The sequence below is a fragment of the Amphiura filiformis genome, chromosome 17 (assembly GCF_039555335.1).
Source record: "Amphiura filiformis chromosome 17, Afil_fr2py, whole genome shotgun sequence".
Classification (NCBI taxonomy): domain Eukaryota; kingdom Metazoa; phylum Echinodermata; class Ophiuroidea; order Amphilepidida; family Amphiuridae; genus Amphiura; species Amphiura filiformis.
This window is the reverse complement of record NC_092644.1, coordinates 21,720,823-21,743,137: the sequence shown is the minus strand read 5'-3', so window position 1 is coordinate 21,743,137 and position 22,315 is coordinate 21,720,823. Positions and strand designations below refer to the sequence as shown.

Here is a 22,315-nt window from a genome sequence, read left to right as displayed (position 1 = left end):
GCATGGTATTTCAGCACTTAATTCCCACAAAAATGCAAAAATTTTGATGATTTTTAAAATTGTTTTGATTAAGCAAATCGCTGAGTGCTGATTTAGCCAATCACCTATGGTGCCTTTAACAACTTACTCTTTTTAGTATGAAAGTAAGCTCTCTGTATGACTCTCTGTATGGACTGACAGCTTAAAACCCCTCCAAAGGATGAAGTACTCTCAAAGTCAATTTAATCTGTAGATGTTTCCAATTAAATTCAGACTTTTCCCCCCACTTACAACAGCTATATGCAGCCACAAGGTCATAGGTACAATTTTGAGCCTAACTCTCAAAATGTGGACTAATATTTAACAGATTAAATTCACCCTCAACCACCAGACATTATTTTTGTCATCTATTCAAAAGCTTTATCTTTTCTTTGCATAGTAACCCATAGTTGTGAATTCCAAGATCCAAACCTGTGTGGTTTCACAAATGATGATCAGACTGATATCCTAGATTGGACTCAACAGTTTGGAGCAACACCAACGCCGTATACAGGACCTACAAATGATGCTTCTTATGGAACTCCCAATGGTAAGTTGATGAAACTCGTATCTTAGTTATGCTTACCCTGTATCCCAGGGGGCCACTGGTTATTGACTGGGGGTATCATGTGTAAGATTCATGTAAAAGAGTCTTATCATGATCAGGCACTGTACCATACGTATCGTGAAACAAGAAAATTTAAGAAAAGGGTATACCTTACACAATAAATCACAGTGTTTTGGGTTCCTTTGAGACCAATGTAATTTGGAATAAAGGTTAAAGGTTATGAGCTTTTGAATGTGTGTTGTAAAAGATTTTAAGGTCAAGAAATTGCCTGATTTATTTAATGGGGGTAAAGATATGATCAATACTTGTTTAGCGTAGGAAATTGTTGAGTGCATGCCCATACATTATACACATTTAATACATTCCTGGCATTTTTCTAACATTATTTGTGATTGGTTCTTGCTATCTAAGACTGTATCAAAATTGCTAATTTGTTACTTTTTTAAAATTTGATTTAAGGTGGATACATGTATGTAGAGGCTTCAGGAGTGAAATTTGGAAGTTTGGGTCGATTTTTGAGTCCAGTTTTAGTTCCAGATCAGAGCACAAAGTACACCTGTTGGTCTTGGAAATATCACATGTATGGATCCATGATGGGAACCCTCAACATCAAACACACGGTAAGGGTCTAGTTTTTTAGCTAGTGGATTCTTTGGTTCCCCGGGGTTTATGGAAGGACAGAGGATTTATATTATCTAGTGAATGAGTGGTCCAGGTTAAAGAAGAAATGAAACAAAGAAACAAAGAAACAAATGAACTGGTTTTCCTCAAAGTTACCATGTACTGCAATAATATTTACAAATTGATACACCTATCATACTGATGGGTCAGGACCTGTTGCATTGTAGCAGTGTCAGGAGTCCATTTCACTAAACTTTAAGATGCTTCATAAGTCTCAAAATTGTCCGTAACTTACGACGAGTCATAAGTTCCATTTCACTAAACTTACTTATGGTAAGAAATAGGGATTTACTACAGAGACCCTTTATAAAGTTACATCTAGTATTGGGGATTTGTAACTTTGGGCATGGTTACTTGAGTTACGAAGGATTATAAGTTTCTTGAAATGGACCCCAACTCATATTGTAAAGTGTGATCTCAAGTTATGGCAAATTTGATCAAATGCATCCTCATCCGATCTAAATTTATGATGAAATTGACAAAACATATGTTCTCATCAGCATTTAGATAAACTCATTTCTTACTTTATTTGGCCTAATCGTAACCCTAATACCCAATATTTTATTAAAATTATTTATCTACAGCAAGATCTGAAGACACCATTGTGGTCAATGACAGGCAATCTTGGAGATCGTTGGATCCCAGGCCAAGCCGAGGTTGCTATGAAGGAGCCATTTCAGCTGGTCTTTGAAGCAGTCATAGGGGGTGGAGAGACAAGTGATATTGCCATTGATGATGTGTCATACACTGCAGGACCATGCTTGGGGATGGGTGAGTGAATTATGAAAAATACTTCATAAAAATTGTAGAGCAAAAATGTAAATAGTCAGCAAGGGTTATTGCAGTTGAAATTCATACATCCCCTATGGAAGCATGATGTACACTAATTATTAATAAACCAAGTTCAATTTGAGTTTTTTTAGAACACCTGACTATCGTAATATTACAAACCTATATGTTGCTAGCAATAGACTATTCCAGTCGAAATCCATACACCCCCTATGGAAGACAGGACCTTAATCTTCCAAACAGGGAGTTTGAATTTCTAAAATGGGGTTATCTGATTGAATGGTTCCACTTGAAATCTACATCCCCTGTGTCTTCCATATGGGGTGGATGGATTTAAAATAGAATAGCCCAATGCAGTGCATACAGTATTTTCAAGCTGATTTCATTTCCAAAAAAAATATGTAAGCTAAGATATAGTGCATGAACTTGATTATCTAAATGTCTGTTTGTTTTCTTTCCGGTTAAAGGTGGTTGTGACTTTGAACAGAGCAAGTGTTCCTTCCAGAATATGTATGATGATGACTTTGACTGGGTGCGAATTAAAGGAGGAAGTCCCAGTGGTTACACAGGACCAGATAATGATCACACTCTTGGCACTGCTGATGGTAAGATTAACTCTCTCCATGCGGATGTCAAATGCAGACGACATGCTCCAATTTTTTTTTTAATTCAAAAAATTTCAGAATTGTAAATTTTCATAAACATATTTGGAATCAGCATGAAAAATGCATTAAAATGAGTACAAACAAGCCTAGAATTGATTCAATGGTTCTCTTGATATTTTGAGAAAATATCTGAAACCGTGGGCATTTTATGCTAAAGCCAGAAGGAAAATATCAAAAGCAACAGCTTGAGCCAGGTTAATGTACCTTTACATTGCCCATGAAGAAATTGAAATGGCAGATTTGGAGGGATTGTTTGTCTGCAACCCTTAAAAGAATCATCAAAGTCTTGTTGTCATGGCAACAAACATTCACTGGTTTAAAATTTTTATCCCTGAGGCTATCACCCTGCAAAGTTAAGGAAAATCTGAGAATGGCCATGTTTGTGAGGCCCTAGAAAAAATATTAAGCCAAACTTGGTCAAGCTTTGTAGTGTGGAACTCAAATATATTACTTGAAAATTAACCAGCTTTGTATTTTTTTTATAATTGGAAGGTCTACAACTGATCTTTGAGTTTGAACTAAAGGGCTGAAATGTTCATGTTCATGTATGTTGCGCCATCGCTTTGAACTAAAGCGATGGCGCCAAAATGCAACTCTTCAAGTCCACTGTCGGATCTGTTCTCCTATACAGCTGTGAAGCTTTGGTTATCACAGACACATTGGGCAATTCTATTGGCGCTTCTCACCGTGCCCTGATGCGCTACTGCCTTGGAGTGCATTTTCCAGATCGCCTATCAAGCGACAATCTGTATGCCCGGGCAAAAGTTGCACCAGCGACATTGACACTCACACGCAACAGGCTACTGCTTGTGGGCCACGCAAAAGGAGACCGGAACTGCCACTTTCCATCATTCTCCATCCTAACAATCCGGCCACAGAAGCCTATCGCCGTGGTGGAGCACTTCGCCGCACATATCTAGCTCAGCTCATAGGCGATCTCAACACCATTAACTTGACAATCAAGGACGCCTTCAGAGTAGCGCAAAACAGCACTGAATGGCAGAGACTTGTGGTATCTGTTAAATAACTGTATTTTACTCTTTCAGTTACAACGCCTCATGTTCTTGAACTTGAGTTGCGTCACCTTAGTAGTAAAGGGCTGATACAGAATGCCAATTATATTTACTTTAATACTAGATTTAACTGTGTGACATTCATATTCATTAATCTATTAATATATTTCTTTTTTTACCTGAAACCAACAGGTCATTTCATGTATGTTGAGACCAGCTCGCCAAGCAACTTGCCTCGTCTCCCTGGTGACATAGCAAAACTTGAGAGCACTGCCTTCCCACCAACTAAAGGTACCTGTGTGTCATTCTGGTACCACATGTATGGCAATGACATTGGGGAGTTATTCGTCTACCTTAGGACAGATGTTGGTGGTGAAGAGAAGGAAATGGTCCAGTGGCAATTATCAGGTGAACAGAATCCAGACCAGAAGACTTGGTTTCAAGGCACATTTGGAATTGTGGATCCTAATCCTTATCAGGTAAAGTTTGCTTAGATTATTGAGAGAATATTTGCCATTACGTTTTGTTACCTGGAGAGATTTGATCATGTCTCACCTCCTTTTTCAACCAAATCAACGGTAATAACTCTTGTAGTGAGGGATCAACATTTAACTACAAATTGCCTCAGACAAAACTCACCTCCTGGGAACCAAATACCACACAAGATCATTTTTATGTAACTCATTGACCATTTGTGTTATATACTGCCTTTTGCTATAATAACATCCTTTTTGATCTGGTCAACTCATTGACAGATACAAAACTCAGGAGGGAATTCAATTTGTGATCAATTCTCTCCAGGTAGTGAAACGTAATGCGTAGTTTATTGAGAAAATATTTATATAGTATTAAATGTCTTTGAGGGTGATACAAGATTAATACAGTGCACAAGCTAAAAAATATCATACAAATATTTTGTATGATTGATATTTAAATGTAGATATAACAATTATTGAATGAGAATGATAGGACTATGTGTACAGTAATGCTGGCTCTTTTGAAAAATATCACGTTTTAGACACAAATATGGCATGTATACTTTTTTAATAGACTTTAGACCAACAATTTAGCAGTATTGAAGCCCAGAAGTTTCCGAAATTCCAGGGTTAATACCAACCATTAAAAAAATGATTAAAACAATATGTTTGCAATCTTTTAAATCAGTGGCTCTGAAATTAATTGGGAAATCACAACTATTGAATCCTCATAAAACTATCTGATATGCATTATGCAGTGATAGCAGACCATAATGTGTTGTAACTCATGTGTAAATCTATCCCCATGTATTTGTATATTATGTAGATTATATTTGAGGCAGTGAGAGGCAAGGAATTTGCAGGAGATATCTCTCTTGATGATGTCACTTTTACTGATGGATTCTGTGATGGTAAGCAAATAATGATAATTTATATTATATGCTTAGTAATTTAGTGTTAATACAAAACACAAGAGGTACAAATTAGTAGGTACCCTGGTAGGTACCTCCCTATCATATGTTCTACAAGGAGGCCCCTGAGTTGTTATGCCAGCTGATGCCAGACATCCATGTCCATGACCCAGGTTGCGATGGTCTGTGAGATCCCATGACCTAGCAGTGGAAGTCCCAAGATCAAACATTCTAAGCCATGAAAGATCATTTCTACCATCTGCAGCCCAATTATGGAATTCTCTTCCTGCCCAAATTCCAGCCATATAGATCGAGGGCCAGCTTCAGCAGGTACAAAGTAGTGATGGTGAGTCCTGGTGAGTTAAAGCTGTTACATGGGGTTTGTCACTTCTTACTTTATGTTTTCTTCCCAAAATATTTCCCATAACATGTAAAACCAAATTATTAGTGATATATTCCAAGATGCTAAGGCAGCAAAAAAAAATAAAATCCAAATAGCATTTTCTTCAGACAGATGGACCTTTAAAATAGCATATTTTTTTTCAAATGGCACTAGAAATCACAAAAATCTGTAAAAATTATGTATTTTTGTCTAGCTGACTTTACATACGTACAGTAAAAACCATAGGCGTAGTAAATTGGGGGGGGGGGGGGCAGTGAATCCCCAATATCTTGATAATATTTTGATCATCCCCCCAATGTTAACCCTGTATGTGGGTTTCTGACCAAATTTATCTCATATTTGGCTATTTTTGTTCTCTGTGAGAATTGTTTCCACTTTTGCACCATATTAGCATCAATATGGCAAAATGTTCATGCACATTATATAAACTTTTTCTGTCACCAAAAGGTGCTAGATTCACTATACTTCAAGAATTTTTTTTCCAACCCATCTGTCAAAAAGAAATCTAAGCCATTGTACAAAACTAAAAATATCCAAATTGTTGTGCCTGTAGTGCAGGATGGGATTAAAAAAAAAATTGTAGCCTAAATGACGAAGTTAGTTATATTTTAATGATCCACATCATATAGTGTATGGTTCTTGTCAGTATCATTAGTTAGGTTCTTTTAAGTACCAAATTTAGAGAACAGTATTTAATATTATGTATTTAATATATTTTGAACCTGATTTGACCTGATAGTCTGTATTTTGGTTTAATTTTTTCAAAAAGCAAGTTTTGTTACAATCATGGATGAAAAAGATAACAGACCGCGTACAAGCAGTCAAAATCTTGCATCACCCAATAATGAGGGCCGATTGTTCCATGAAATGCGACAGGCAAAACTGGTACACACTTACCGCGTATTTTTACAGTCTATCGCGTAATTGCGAAGGCACGCAATGCTCTGTCGCGTATACACAACGCAACGCTGGTGTGATTGTTAGACACGGCACGATAGAACAATTGGCCCTCATGAATATGCGAGAATGCACAGCATACAATGCACAGGGACTTGGACTGTTGGTACATGGTCAGTAGTAGTCTGTGGTTATGCTTTACAGGTTTATAGAAAGATAATTTGAAAATGTTGCAAAATATCTTAATAAATGAGTTTCCACTAACCATGCTAACAATGCCAGTATTTATATCTTCCCAGTGTTACCTATCCATGCTGACCCTGCTCTATTTGGTAACAACATTACCTGTGACTTTGAGTTGAGTTACTGTGCCTGGGTACAAGATCGTGAGAATGATGACATAGATTGGTTCAGGAATCGTGGTTCAACACCTACTGCTGACACAGGCCCAGATGGGGATCACACAACTGGCACAGGTAGGGAATAAGTTTCTAAGATAGAGTTTATAAACAAGTTATCCTTTCCTGCTTAAATTTTTTGTTTATATTCAATTTTGTCATCTCAACATATGCCAACAATAATTATTAATTACCCTTAGGAAAAAGGCAGAGTGAATGCATTGCACATATGCTTAAAATTAAACTAAGATAAATCTGGGGATTTTTAGTGCACAATGCCAGGCACACGTGGGCTGTATCACATACTGACGTATTCAACATTTTAAACATTTTTGAGAAACTTAATGCATTAGTTTGTTATGTTCTAAGAACATAACAAACTTAGGTATGCAAATTAGTGTATGTTGATGAGCAACAAACCTGCTAATCCTTTTCTCTGCTATCCTGTAATCTCTAATCCTCTCTCCTATCAGCCTTATTGGTAACTTCTTATTCTGATATCTGTAACTCATAGTTTATACATGTATGTATTGAAGGCAATGAGCATGCTGGCCCATTTGACTGCTGTTTTGCAATCTCCAGTCTTTTCTCATTGGTAACTGCTTCTCATTCTGGTATCTGTCTCTTTCAGGTTGGTACATGTATGCTGCATGCAGGCAATGAGCCTATGTTACAAACCCATTAAACTTTGCTGTCATGCAATCTCTAGTCCTCTCTCCCACCAGTTTCATCTGTAACTGTTATTCAATCTGGTATTTATATCTTTTTCAGGTTGTTACATGTATGCTGAAGGCGATGCGCCTGCTGGCCCATATGACTCTGCTGTCATGCAATCTCCAGTCCTCTCTCATTGGTACCTGCTTCTGATTCTGATATCTGTATCTTTTTCAGGTTGGTACATGAAGGCGATGTACCTGCTGGTCCATATGACTCTGCTGTCATGCAATCTGCATTCCTCTCTCATTGGTAACTGCTTCTGATTCTGGTATCTGTATCTTTTTCAGGCTGGTACATGTATGCTGAAGCGATGCACCTGCTGGTCCATATATGACTCTGCTGTCATGCAATCTCCAGTCCTCTCTCATTGGTAACTGCTTCTCATTCTGATATCTGTATCTCTTTCAGGCTGGTACATGTATGCTGAAGGCGATGCGCCTGCTGGCCCATATGACTCTGCTGTCATGCAATCTCCAGTCCTCTCTCATTGGTAACTGCTTCTGATTCTGATATCTGTATCTTTTTCAGGTTGGTACATGTATACTGAAGGCGATGTACCTGCTGGTCCATATAACTCTGCTGTCCCATATGACTCTGCTGTCATGCAATCTGCATTCCTCTCTCATTGGTAACTGCTTCTGATTCTGGTATCTGTATCTTTTTCAGGCTGGTACATGTATGCTGAAGCGATGCACCTGCTGGTCCATATATGACTCTGCTGTCATGCAATCTGCAGTCCTCTCTCATTGGTAACTGCTTCTCATTCTGATATCTGTATCTCTTTCAGGCTGGTACATGTATGCTGAAGGCGATGCGCCTGCTGGCCCATATGACTCTGCTGTCATGCAATCTCCAGTCCTCTCTCATTGGTAACTGCTTCTGATTCTGATATCTGTATCTTTTTCAGGTTGGTACATGTATACTGAAGGCGATGTACCTGCTGGTCCATATAACTCTGCTGTCCCATATAACTCTGCTGTCATGCAATCTGCAGTCCTCTCTCATTGGTAACTGCTTCTGATTCTGGTATCTGTATCTTTTTCAGGCTGGTACATGTATGCTGAAGGCGATGCACCTGCTGGTCCATATATGACTCTGCTGTCATGCAATCTGCAGTCCTCTCTCATTGGTAACTGCTTCTCATTCTGATATCTGTATCTCTTTCAGGTTGGTACATGTATGCTGAAGGTGATGCGCCTGCTGGCCCATATAACTCTGCTGTCATGCAATCTGCAGTCCTCTCTCATTGGTAACTGCTTCTCATTCTGATATCTGTATCTTTTTCAGGTTGGTACATGTATGCTGAAGGCGATGCGCCTGCTGGCCCATATGACAATGCTGTCCTGATATCTCCAGTCCTCGATCCTACCAGTATCATCGGTAACTGCTTCTCATTCTGGTACCACATGATTGGTGTTACAATGGGTTCACTCAATGTGTATGTTGATTTATATGGTGTACATGTGTTGATATTCCATAAGGAAGGTATACAGGATGTGGGATGGAATCAGTATCAGAGAACGCTGAAAATTGATGATGATTTCCAGGTATGTAGGAATGTATACAGTCATCGGAAATGCACACATGTATACACGCCCCTCTTTCAATCACCTAATATGTATGTGTGTTTCCGATGTTTTAGGAGTAGGACTATGCAAGTGGAGATGTTATAATTGACTTTTACTAGTTAGCTAGGGATATATAATCACATTTTTAGTAATTTTTTAAGATTTTTAACTTATCAACCGGGGATTGATTTTTAAAAATCAACAATAGGAGACATTCATTCATTCATTCATATTTATTCGGCAAAATCGACAAGAACAATAAATATAATCAATCACAAATTATCACAAATTTAGCATATATGAAATACATGGATACAAGCAAAGACACCAAAAAGCCGAAATGCCAGGATAACCCATAAAGTCTAGCTGCAAATGTGTAAACTTATTTCCAATGGGGTCCAACATAAAGACAAGACGGTGCCTGGGACGGAGGACAAAACAAGCAAAAGGACAGAAAGGAACAGGTTACACAAATGCAGCTGTCTCTTGGGTTAACGCACTTCTGGCAAGGTGTTTTTTTATGGCATATTTAAAAGTATTTTTGTCAATAATAGCTTTGATTTGGGATGGTAAATTATTCCAATCAAGTGTGGATTGATAGAAAAAAAAGAATTTTTGGTGTAAGATCCTACTCTCGGGACATGGAAATTTGAAGCACTAGACCTAGTGGTATAATTATGAACATGAGATATTTTTGTAAAGAATTGATCAAGATAAGACGGGGCCAGTGAGTGAAAAATATTAAACATGTGATTTAGCTTTAATTGTCTAGCCCTGTTTTGGGTATCTGTTATATAATTATGGAATGAACATATGATAGATGGAGAGACACACTCTCAAATGCATTTTTAGGTTATTTGCAGCTCATTTCATACACTGCATTGTCTATAATAAATGCCCCGGGCGTTGCATTTTTTTAAAAAGGGGGCGTTTATTAGAAGTGAATTTTCAGTGAAAAAACTTGAAAATCAGGTTCAATTTCCCGATGGTACTCCTGTAGAAAGGAGGGATGACTATGCTAATACTACTACTGATGGCGGCGCCCACAGAATCATGTGGAAAATGACATTTTCTTGGTAAATACAACAAAATTACACCCGTAAATGCATCATCAAGCAAGAATCTGATGGAATTAGTGAAATTCTACTGTAATTAGGCAATGAAATGGATGGAAGTTTGAGTCATAATAGGTTTTGTCCATGCAAGCTAGCAATAATCACTGACATGACTGATGCAAATTTTATGTTTTCTCACACGATATGGCATGCAAATGTTTTCATGTTTGTCATTGAAAAATTGGTGGGGACGTTTATTAGAGGTGGAGAGTTTATTACAGACAATACGGTATTTAGAATGCAGGGGCCGTTCATGTGAGGTGTCTGTTTGGCATGTTAATTATCATATAAACATCTACAATCGAAGGGGATTACACACCCCACCCTCACACACATGAAAATATACAGAATAGCATTAAATCTGCATGTAACAAACCAAAAAAGAATACCTGATCAAAACTTAACTTTATGTGAATCTTGTTATATATTTTCCCCCCAAACTAACCAAAGATGGATAAAAAATATGGTGTATTTCTAATTTATTTTATCAGATGCATTTTGAAGCAATAATTGGACCACAGTTTGTCAGTGACATAGCCATTGATGATATAGTATACACAGAAGGACCTTGTCCACCATCAAGTAAGTAATTTATCATTGAATAGCCAGTGGTGTAGCGTCATAGGGGCATTGGGGGCACATACTTATGACTATGTTTTTAATCAACTTTGTAAGTTATCTGATAACAAAGCAACTGGTTTAGATAATATTCCTTCAAAGCTGCTCAAATTGGCTGCACCTATCATTGCACCAATTATAACTCATTTAATCAATCACTCCTTCACAACAAGTAAATTTCCAACGTGCTGGAAAAGAGCTAAAGTCATTCCTGTTTTTAAGGCTGGTGACCCTAGTGATCCCAGTAACTATAGGCCCATTTCCATACTTGTTGTAATTTCAAAAATAGCTGAAAGGGCAGTGTTCGACCAACTGTACAACTATTTGAATAATAATGGATTAATTAATATCAACCAGTCTGGTTTCAGACCATCTCATTCAACATGTTCTGCTCTTGTTAACATAACTGAAGACTGGTATGATGAAATTGACAAAGGTAATATGGTTGGACTTTGTATGTTAGATTTTAAAAAAGCATTTGATACAGTAAATCATGAAATTTTTATTAAAAAACTAAAAATATATGGCTTAAGTAATTATTGTATTAAATGGTTTGAAAGTTATCTTACTGGTCGCACCCAATGTACTTCTGTAGATGGTGTACTTTCTGATCAATGTGAAATAGTATGTGGCATGCCACAAGGATCAATTGATGGCCCTCTTGCCTTTCTAATTTATATCAATGATCTTCCTAATTATGTAACACATTGTAAAGTAAGTATGTATGCTGATGACACTGTAATATATTATTCTTCTAATAAAATTAATGATATCATTAACTGTATAAATAATGATCTTAACACCATCAACAAATGGCTTCAAAGTAATAAACTTAGTCTAAATACTGACAAAACAGAATTTATGTTAATAGGCTCAAGACAAAGGTTACATACAGTAAAAGAAAATATTAATAATGCAGATGTCCATGTTCATATAAATGGTGTTAATATTAAGAGGGTGCATGAGAGCAAACACCTTGGTGTTATTATTGATGATACTTTGTCTTGGAACCAACAAATTGATACTGTGCGTAAAAAAGCTCTCAAAGGAATGTTCATGCTTAAAAAATGTAGATCTAATTTTCTCATTGAAGATATTTTGAAGATGGTTTATAATTCAATTGTTCTGCCTCATCTCGAATATTGTAATGTTGTTTGGGGAAATTGTGGTATTTCTGTAGCAAAACGTCTACAAATTATCCAAAACAGGGCTGCACGTATAATTTGTAATGCTAAATGGGACACATCTAGTAATATCGTTTCTTGATCAACTTGGTTGGAAACCAGTTTCTAATAGGCAGCAGTACAATTGTTCTGTATTAATATTTAAGATTTTGAATAACTTGTCACCTGCTTATTTAACTAATATATTTTCAATTCCAGACAGTCATTACAACCTTCGCCAGAGTAAATGTAATGTTAAGATCCCTCAACCAAGGACAGATTATAAAAAGCGTAGTTTAACATATAGAGGTGCAATCATCTGGAACAATTTAGATGAAACTATTCAAAAATCTAGCACCTTGCATATTTTCAAAAATAATGCTAAAAGTGTATATTTTTAAAACTTTTGTGTAAATCTATCAAGTTTATGGTGATGTTAATCATAATTTATTTGTACTTTGTATAATATATTTTGTATGTTGTGTTATGTCCACGGCCCCAAGGAAGAACAACTCTGTTGATTTGGGCCTCCGTGGTGAAATAAAGCTTCCTATCCTATCCTATCCTATCCTAATCGATCTGAAATTTTTAAAATCCCATAGGAAAATTGCTAAAAAACGGCTTGTGCCCCCCAATCAGATCCTGTGCCCCCCAATCATTTTCGGTGCCCCCAGTGTGATGACCCACGCTACACCACTGTGAATAGCACCATTTGCCAGTGACATTGTCATTGATAAGATGATCAATATACTCATAATTGAATAGAAAAAATACCCCAAAAGAGACCTGGCCTTCTTAGTAGGCTATATGTTATGCATTTTGCATTATAAATTAATTGTCACCGTCTCTCTTAACCGTTGTCTTTTTCATAATGATCACTTCTGCCATCATGTCAGGTACTACCACAGCCACCATCACAGTCGTTGCCATAACCACGACAAACATCTTCTTCATCATCATCATCATCCTCACTACCACCACCACAAAGCTTGGTACATGAAAAACATAGCCGTGCATGGTACATTTGAAAACCTGATATTTGTGGAAAAGGTCAACCAGGTTTGAACATGTATGTCACACTCAATACAAGGCAAGTAAGTCTGAACAATAATATCCAGTTTACTTATCCCCCCAAAAAAAAAATGCCAAAGGCCCAAAAAGTCCCCTTTTTTGACCCAAAAAGTCCATTTATTTGCGAGCTTTTTGGTCCAAAAATGTCCAAATCCGCCCAGTCCAAAAAGGTCCAAATTTTGAAAAAAAGGTCCACTTTTTTCAAAATCAACACCCCCCAAAATAAATCCTGGCTACGGGCCTGACTTATCCCATAATATTTGTAGTTTGGTTAAGAAAATTCACATAAGCACGCGCCAGTCAAGCATTATACAAAGTGCAGCTATAGTCTGTATACCTTCTTCGCGTCAGTAAAGTAAAATCAAATTTTGAGATTTTCTCAAAAAATTTTAATTTTTGCTGGAATCTGTTATGCTAGTTGGATTCCTTGCAGTATTTTCTGAAAATGTATACTTTTATATACTTCTCATCATTACATATAGAGATACAATAAAAAACAATATCTAAATTACTGACTCGGGGAAGGTGCACATACTATAGCGTAGGTAGGTACTTAGCCCAACTGCATGCACACACCATGCTAATAATTCTGTATCAATCCATGATGTTATGAGTCTTTGCCAATTTTACCTTGAACAAAGTATAATACTGGTTTTGCCTTCATATTGTGACAGGAACATGTGACTTCCAGGTGGATTTCTGTGACTGGATTCAAGATACTACTGAGGATCAATTTGATTGGCTCAGAGGCAATGGAAATAACACAGACCATGGTACAGCACCTATTGAAGATGTCACAACTGGCACAACTCTTGGTAAGATATATTAGGCTATTCCAGTTGACATCCATATACTTCCTATGAAAGACACAACCTTATATTAATCTTACACACAGGGAGTGTGAATATCAAATGGGGTTAGTCCGATCATAGAGAATTTTGATCCTGATTAGCTTGAAAGGAGTATCCAGAAAGAGCTGATAAAACAGAAATGTTCAAAAATTTTTCCCAATTTACCCAAAAATATTTCTGAGGATACACTGCGCCCCCTAACTGCCTCCCTCTGTTTATGCCAGTGCTAAAACCACAATTTGAATAATACAGACTTTTAGTGCAGCAATACCAATTTGTTGTATTGACAGAGTGAATTAAAACAAACCACATATACATTTGAACATGAAAACACGTTTTTGCCAGAAATTACTGCAAAAGATTTTTTATTTTAGTGTTGGAACCAAGCTTTGATGATCATAATTGAGTACTGTCCCTTGTACATTGAATAATATTGTTTTTATTTTTTTCAACTTGCAGGATACTTTGCATACATTGATCCGGCACCTCCACGACAATCTGGAGATATGGCCATCATGTACAACCCACACTTTGTGGCCACACCTAAAGGCCAGTGCTTACGTTTCTGGTATCATATGCATGAGTCTGGTGTTGGTCATCTGTCGGTCAATAAGTATGACCCGGATAACAATGCCTTAGGTGATATCTTATGGACTAAGGGAGGTGACCAGGGGGATATGTGGCGCTATGTTACTGTTACACTTCAAGATCAAACTACTCCATGGGCAGTAAGTACACATTGCTAATATTACTAGCTGTTAACCCCATGAGAACTACCTGTCGATTGGCCAAAATGAATATTGTGTCCAATTTTGAACCAATCAAGGAAGGTATTAATAAGATCTTCTGCAAATGCAAGTTTGACCACAAATAGTTTAAGGCCTAGTCATAATTGGAAATTGAAATTAGCATTTCAAATTATCAACCAATCAGAAATACTGTTAGATGACCAGTGTCCAGGCGGTTAATTTAAATGAATATGGGTCATTTTGGTTTTTTTTGAGGACTAAAAGTATTGATCAGGACAGTATGGTGGTGCTATTCCAGCTTATGTAACTGTCTTTCATTTCAAGTTTAGATCCAATCCAGGACAATTGCATTGGCTTCCAATCCAGGACATGCACTGCCAATTGCATTGGCTTCCAATCCATTTATCTTCTTTCTTGTTCCTTCTGTGTTTCTTTTTTTTTTATTATTATTTTTTATTCCATCCTTTCTCTCCTTGTTCAGCGTTCAATGTTTTGATGTTGAAAAGTTGATTAAGACTGATTAAAGGTATTATAGATGATATTGAAGTAAATAAATAGGTTTCACGTTAGTATTATTTTCTAAAAATTCAACAATTGTTACTGCGGAAAGACATTTCGTCGGGTGGGTATGTAACATACAAATTGGACGATATATTTGTGAAACGACCAAATCTGGAAGAAAGTTTATGCATACAAACATTATGCACATGTAGTCCTATGTTTCTATCATTTCTGATGGTATAAAATTAACTCTTCATGTAGAATATTACAACTATACATCTGACTCAGAACCTACTAAATAATTGCTGAAAAAGCTTTGTGTGCCAGCCATTTTGAGGAAGGCAGCATTCAAGTGCCTTTGTCAAACATTACAATGAAGCATGTCTCTCCATGTTCTTTACTTTGTAAACCACTCTTTGTTTTTACCAGGCTGCTCTAGTGGGAGCAGTTGGTACAGTTGGTTTGGGTGATATAGCTATCGATGAAGTTGAAATTACTGATGAAGCCTGCAATGTACCAGGTTAGTATTAATGTTCCACCTATCCTAGCCATGTAAATTGGGCTATTCCAGTTGAAATCCATACTACCCCTGTGGAAGATTTTAGAAATATCTTCCACAGGGGGAGTATGTTTTTCAAATGTAATAGCTCAGAGTTAATCATTTTGAAACCCATACTCCCCCTGTATTATGGCTTTACATATATCTTCCACAATTGGAGGGAGTATTTCAAATGGAAGTTACCCAATTGTCTATTCTATTCAAAACTTATACTCCCTCTGTGGAAGACTTTAGCTAAATCTTCCACAGGGGTAGTGTGGATTTTAAATGGAATAGCTCAATAACCATCTGGCAACTCCCCAAACTTGAGCTTTGTCCTCCCCCAGCTTCCTCCAGTCAAAACAAAAATTCCACCAAAATTCCAATCTTTACCCCCCTAAAAGTTCCATTCAGGTGTAAGTTATATTAGGACATGTTTATACATTACAAACATGCCAAAAACTCTTGTTTGAAAAAAATTTACCAATTTCACATTATAAGATTCAGGACACAAGACAAGGAAAGCTTCCCGCATTGATCTTTCTTCCTTATTAGTGCCTTCCTCATATGTATGAGTATTATCGCACTGCGTACAGACAAGCTGTACTTATTTTTTACTCTGGAACCTAGAGTAGATGAGTGTATTTTTGAAGTACAGTCAACAGTACCGGGATGATCCCCTGCTCTTTTCGAATAGCCTGTGACGTTCTTTTCCGTGCACACTTTCATAATAAAGAATTTTTCTATTACTTATTTTAAGGTTATTGTGATTTTGAGAATGGACTTTGTGGATGGATCAATGAGCGCAAGCAGGATCAAATTGATTTCCAACGTCACCGTGGAAGTACAACAAGTGTGGACACCGGTCCAGATTATGATCACACCTTTGGGACTGCCAATGGTAAGATTTCTGCTTGTATGTTCTCAGGGATGCAAGTTTTACGGAAATTTCTTGATTTTCTAGAAATTTCTTGATTTTCTGGAAAATTCTTGATTTTCTGGAAAATTCTGGAAATGTAAAAAAATTTCTGGAATGGATAATGATTATTTCATAATAAAAAAGAGCAAAAACATTTTTCTGAGAACGGTAGTGATACCATCTAACATATTCCCCACACAAGCTCCTATAAATGTTCTATGCCGCTGCGCATAAGTGCTCGGCCTTCTGGCCAAGGGCCAGATCAATTTTGAGGAAACTTAATCCCTGTATTCTGTTTGTGAATTTGCCTAAATATTACAGACCTTTTGCATTTGGTGAAGGATGTATCATATGATTATTGTATGTTTAAAAGGCCAGTGTTATGAGATGTGACTTTAATTGTTCAGTCAATGAAATGCTGGTATTTTAAAATTTGGATTCAAATATTTTTGATACCTTGGATCCATGTTAGCTTCTAGCAAAAGTGATATTAGATGACACAGGGCTCTTACATGGGTTGTCTTTTGGAAACTTGACAGTGTCTGGAAATCAAACCCCATCACCACACAAATCAATATCAGATAAAGAGTTATGTTTCTGCTGTGGCATGTGACTTCTGCAGTAAAATGGTCATCAACTCATCTAATAAACTTTTTTTCAAACACCTCTTATCCAATTAAAACACAAGTTAATCAATATTTGGTAACACTTTCTTTTCTTCTTTAGGATATTATGTGTACATGGAGGCCACCTATATGAATCCAGGAGAGCAGGCTTGGCTTGTCAGTGAACACTTTGATCCCATACAAGATGCAGAAGCAGATTGCTTCACATTCTGGTACCACATGTATGGCTCAGGTACGTGTATATCGGTGTCTGTGTATCTGTCTACCCATGTGTATGACAGTTTAAGCCAGTTTTCTTTATCATTATAAAATTGAGGTATTTTTCTCTTTTCTTTATGTGCCTCCTCTGTCTCTCTCTCTCACACACACTTTGTCTCGCTTGCTCCCTCTTGTTTTGAGCAAAAGTAAATTCTCTCAGCTATCAAAAGCTATATATCTTACATACACTCACTCCCTTAACCGTAACGCCCAAAGGGCTTTTTGGCAACTGGAAGGGAAAGAAGGAAGGAATAAAGAGAGAAAACAAACAAAGAAGTTGTTTGCTCTGAGTGGGATTTGAACCCGAGACCCCTCGCATGCCAAGCACTAGGTCGCTGACACTTAGCCAAGGGTCTTTTGCTGGCCGAGCTAACGAAAGCGTGCCCATATATCACTTAGGGTGATTGCGTAAATACACGCAGCCACAGTGCATATATCATGTAGTATTTTTTAGTGCTCAGATGTGTATCCTTCTTGCACAAAAGCAAACTCTCTCTGAATAAAAGCTCTCACTCTCTCTCTCTCTCTCTCTCTCTAAGCAAGCTATCTCTCTTACTCATTTTTATGCAAAAGCAATCAAGAGAGCTTATGAATGGGTGTCCTTGCAGAAAAAGTCAACACATTCTATTCTATTGTTGTGTGTACCATTGTTATGTCCATCAGGTGTACCAGAATTGATCATATATACCAAAGATGTAGACTCGAATAGTGAGTGAAGAACTAAGATTGACTGGTGACCAAGGAATGAACTGGAACATGGGGGAGGTCAACATCACCAGATACCAACTGTCAGAATACCAAATCAGAGTAGTTGCCATTGTTGGATATAATCATACCAGTGATATAGCCATTGATGATACACAAGTTACTACTGGGCTCTGTGGATGTGAGTATAATGAACTATTCAATGTTGCCAGAATTGTCAGTACCAAAATAATTATATTAAACATGCAGGTGTGGATATGAACTCTATGCTGAAATGTCAATTTTATAACGTTTTCACAAAGTCATGCAAAATACAAAATCTTGCAGTTGTTGAGTTTAGACCCATGATATATATTTTCTACATCTCAAGAAAAATCAGAAATGACACCACTTGCATCAAACCTTAGGATCTCCTTTATAGAACCTGCTAGATCATGCTCCCCTCCGACCTCCTTTAAATATCACATTTAACATTTTCATTGATTGATCATCTTGCATAGATTCCTCACCATATTTCTGCACATTTGAGACTGGTTTGTGTGGCTATGATCAAGCAAATGATGATGACTTTGATTGGACAAGAAAGAAAGGCAGTACCAGTTCCACATCCACAGGACCAACTGTTGATCACACACTTGGAACAGGTAAAATACTCATTATGTGCCATGGATGACTCGTGTTAAATAGCACAGTTCATCTGCCATTAAAGGATTATTAAACAAGCATTGGCATTTTTTCCAAAAAAAAGTTAAGTATCAATTTCCTGCCTCTAAACCGGTTATTTTAACCATTCCTTGATTATACAACTGGAAAAACACTTAAAACTCACAAGGGCAGAAAGTTTTTATACAATTTGTTCTCATTGGACCCTAAAGTTGTTTTCTTTAAACTTCCGTGGTCGTGCCTGTGCGTATCGCGTACACGAGCGTAAACACAAAAGCAATAAACAATCACGCTGATTGGCTGATCAATGCACTTGACAACAAGCCCGCTGACCCATTGGTCTTTGGCGCGGCGCATAGTAGGCGACCTTGTCACTTCTACGCGATCGCAATTCACCAGCACGTACCCGGACCACGGAAGTTTAAAGAAAACAACTTTAAATATATATAATTTATAGAGCAAAAATACACTGTTTCTCAAATGTGCTTGTTTTAGATACACTATATTCATGTTAAGTAGTGTAGAGCCTTTGATCTTGAAAATTACCCTTTTTACATGAATTTTTATTCACGGATGATACCCCTGGTCAATTATCAGTGTCCACCCCCCCCCCCCAGCAATTGCTGTCAATTAATAGTTTACTCATAAAGCATGAATGAAATATACAACCTAAATAATATTTTAATGATCTGTAAGATAAGTAACTTAAGAAAAAATCAACTGGTAACCTTGTCTCTAAGAAGCAGTCAATATCAACTACTACATGGACCACTTCTTAATCTGTAATAGCTTAAAATAAAGGCAACTGATATTTATTGATGCATCTGCACACATGAGTGGAAGTTTATTATGAGGACAACATTTGTCAAGCATGGTTGAGTAGAACACATCATTTTGTATTTGTCCTTAAAATGTGCTATTCCAGTTGAAATCCATATACCTCTATGGAAGGCATGACCTTAATCTTCCACACAGGGAGTGTGAATTTCAAATGGGGGTTACCAGAATGGGTGTTTCCATTTCAAATCTTCACCCTCTGCGTTGGAGATTAATGTTGTGTCTTATATAGGGGGTGTTCTGATTGCAAGTGGAATAGCCTAATATTAATATACCCTCCCTATTTCAATCTTTCCGTCTCTTTTAGCTGATGGATATTACGTCTACATAGAATCATCATCGCCTCGTATAAAAGATGAAGTAGCTCGTTTAGAAAGTGAGGTTGTAGATGTTCCCTCCATATACTGTGTAGACTTCTGGTACCATATGTATGGTGCAGATATAGGAGCACTCAATGTGTATGTTAGATCTCTTGGAGATGACCTAGGCGCACCATTCTGGACACGTTCAGGAACTCTGGATGATAAGTGGTATCGAGCAAACTTCCCTGTATCATTGGTGGACGACTGGCAGGTTGGTATAGTCTATATCATAAACATGCACTGAATGTTTGTGAAAGATAATAATTATGAAGTTTGATTGGACAAACATGTGACTTGTGTGTATATAGCACGTTGTATGCATAGACCTAATACGTAATACTCGCACGCCATAGCAGTATACACAACTGAATATGTAAAGTTGTAAAGAGCGAGTTTTTTATAATGCTAACTTAATTTTTGATCAATAAAATAGTTCATAGTTATTAAAATAATATTCTGCCAGCATCCACTGCTCGAAATATTGGAACTGCCTGTCTTCTATCATATGGTAGAGGATAGTAAAAACAAAAATTCCTATTGATTATTCTCTAAATAGTAACTGCCACACCAACAATCCAAACCCTAATCCGAATCTCAACATCAAAATTGCCTAATCTTATCCCTTAATCATGACCTAAACCTAGCTCCAAGTTTCCATTATCTAAACAATTGATGTATTGTTCTCAACTATCTATATAGGTTGTGTATGAGGGCGTGGTAGGTGCTAGCTATCTTAGTGACTCAGCTTTGGATGACATCAATATTTATGAAGGAAAATGTGCACGTAAGTCTCCCAATTACATTATTTATGATTATCTAGCATATATCGGCAGTTTAGTTACAATGCTGAGACATGAAACTAATCTGACACCAGAGAGGATCTACACGGAGAGGACTGTTACAGAGAACTGGTCATCCAGTGAAATAGTTGATATCCTGGTGATTGAATTGGTGTTGCCAGTTGGTGTTTTTTTTCTTTTTTGATTTTTTGACACAGGATGCAGCAGCTCGCCAAAAGTGTGAGAAAGTTGATATTGACCTTCATCTCTGTTCATGGTTCTTTAAATTTTTCCCCTTTGTGTAGCATCACCTATATGTGACTTCCAGGATGAGAATATCTGTGACTATCAACAAGACACTGCTGATCAGTTTGATTGGACAGCTTATAATGGATCAACTCCAACTGATTTAGTTGATATTGACCTTCATCTCTGTTCATGGTTCTTTATCTTTTTCTCCTTTGTGTAGCATCACCTATATGTGACTTCCAGGATGAGAATATATGTGACTATCAACAAGACACTGCTGATCAGTTTGATTGGACAGCTTATAATGGATCAACTCCAACTGATTTAGTTGATATTGACCTTCATCTCTGTTCATGGTTCTTTAAATTTTTCCCTTTGTGTAGCATCACCTATATGTGACTTCCAGGATGAGAATATATGTGACTATCAACAAGACACTGCTGATCAGTTTGATTGGACCCGCGTATAATGGATCAACTCCAACTGATTTAGTTGATATTGACCTTCATCTCTGTTCATGGTTCTTTAAATTTTTCCCCTTTGTGTAGCATCACCTATATGTGACTTCCAGGATGAGAATATATGTGACTATCAACAAGACACTGCTGATCAGTTTGATTGGACCGCGTATAATGGATCAACTCCAACTGATTTAGTTGATATTGACCTTCATCTCTGTTCATGGTTCTTTAAATTTTTCCCCTTTGTGTAGCATCACCTATATGTGACTTCCAGGATGAGAATATATGTGACTATCAACAAGACACTGCTGATCAGTTTGATTGGACAGCTTATAATGGATCAACTCCAACTGATTTAGTTGATATTGACCTTCATCTCTGTTCATGGTTCTTTAAATTTTTCCCCTTTGTGTAGCATCACCTATATGTGACTTCCAGGATGAGAATATATGTGACTATCAACAAGACACCGCTGATCAGTTTGATTGGACAGCTTATAATGGATCAACTCCAACTGATTTAGTTGATATTGACCTTCATCTCTGTTCATGGTTCTTTAAATTTTTCTCCTTTGTTTAGCATCACCTATATGTGACTTCCAGGATGAGAATATCTGTGACTATCAACAAGACACTGCTGATCAGTTTGATTGGACCGCGTATAATGGATCAACTCCAACTGATTTAGTTGATATTGACCTTCATCTCTGTTCATGGTTCTTTAAATTTTTCCCCTTTGTGTAGCAT

The 22,315-nt window shown here is 37.2% G+C and overlaps 1 protein-coding gene across 1 annotated transcript in view; it reads left to right on the top strand.

Annotated features, from left to right (window-relative positions):
• Window positions 1-22,315, top strand: part of LOC140137059 (MAM and LDL-receptor class A domain-containing protein 2-like) — a 141,505-nt gene that overhangs the window by 46,341 nt on the left and 72,849 nt on the right. The window contains exons 27-48 of the mRNA XM_072158718.1: window positions 419-568; window positions 1,046-1,206; window positions 1,852-2,038; window positions 2,524-2,661; window positions 3,927-4,213; window positions 5,037-5,121; window positions 6,721-6,897; window positions 7,591-7,710; window positions 8,582-8,665; window positions 8,824-9,083; window positions 10,711-10,801; window positions 13,746-13,886; window positions 14,382-14,650; window positions 15,602-15,692; window positions 16,471-16,611; window positions 17,356-17,487; window positions 18,223-18,399; window positions 18,719-18,862; window positions 20,026-20,291; window positions 20,780-20,864; window positions 21,329-21,457; window positions 21,985-22,113. Of these exons, the coding sequence (XP_072014819.1) occupies window positions 419-568; window positions 1,046-1,206; window positions 1,852-2,038; window positions 2,524-2,661; window positions 3,927-4,213; window positions 5,037-5,121; window positions 6,721-6,897; window positions 7,591-7,710; window positions 8,582-8,665; window positions 8,824-9,083; window positions 10,711-10,801; window positions 13,746-13,886; window positions 14,382-14,650; window positions 15,602-15,692; window positions 16,471-16,611; window positions 17,356-17,487; window positions 18,223-18,399; window positions 18,719-18,862; window positions 20,026-20,291; window positions 20,780-20,864; window positions 21,329-21,457; window positions 21,985-22,113 (3,444 nt within the window). The remainder of the gene's footprint in view (window positions 1-418; window positions 569-1,045; window positions 1,207-1,851; window positions 2,039-2,523; window positions 2,662-3,926; window positions 4,214-5,036; window positions 5,122-6,720; window positions 6,898-7,590; window positions 7,711-8,581; window positions 8,666-8,823; window positions 9,084-10,710; window positions 10,802-13,745; window positions 13,887-14,381; window positions 14,651-15,601; window positions 15,693-16,470; window positions 16,612-17,355; window positions 17,488-18,222; window positions 18,400-18,718; window positions 18,863-20,025; window positions 20,292-20,779; window positions 20,865-21,328; window positions 21,458-21,984; window positions 22,114-22,315) is intronic.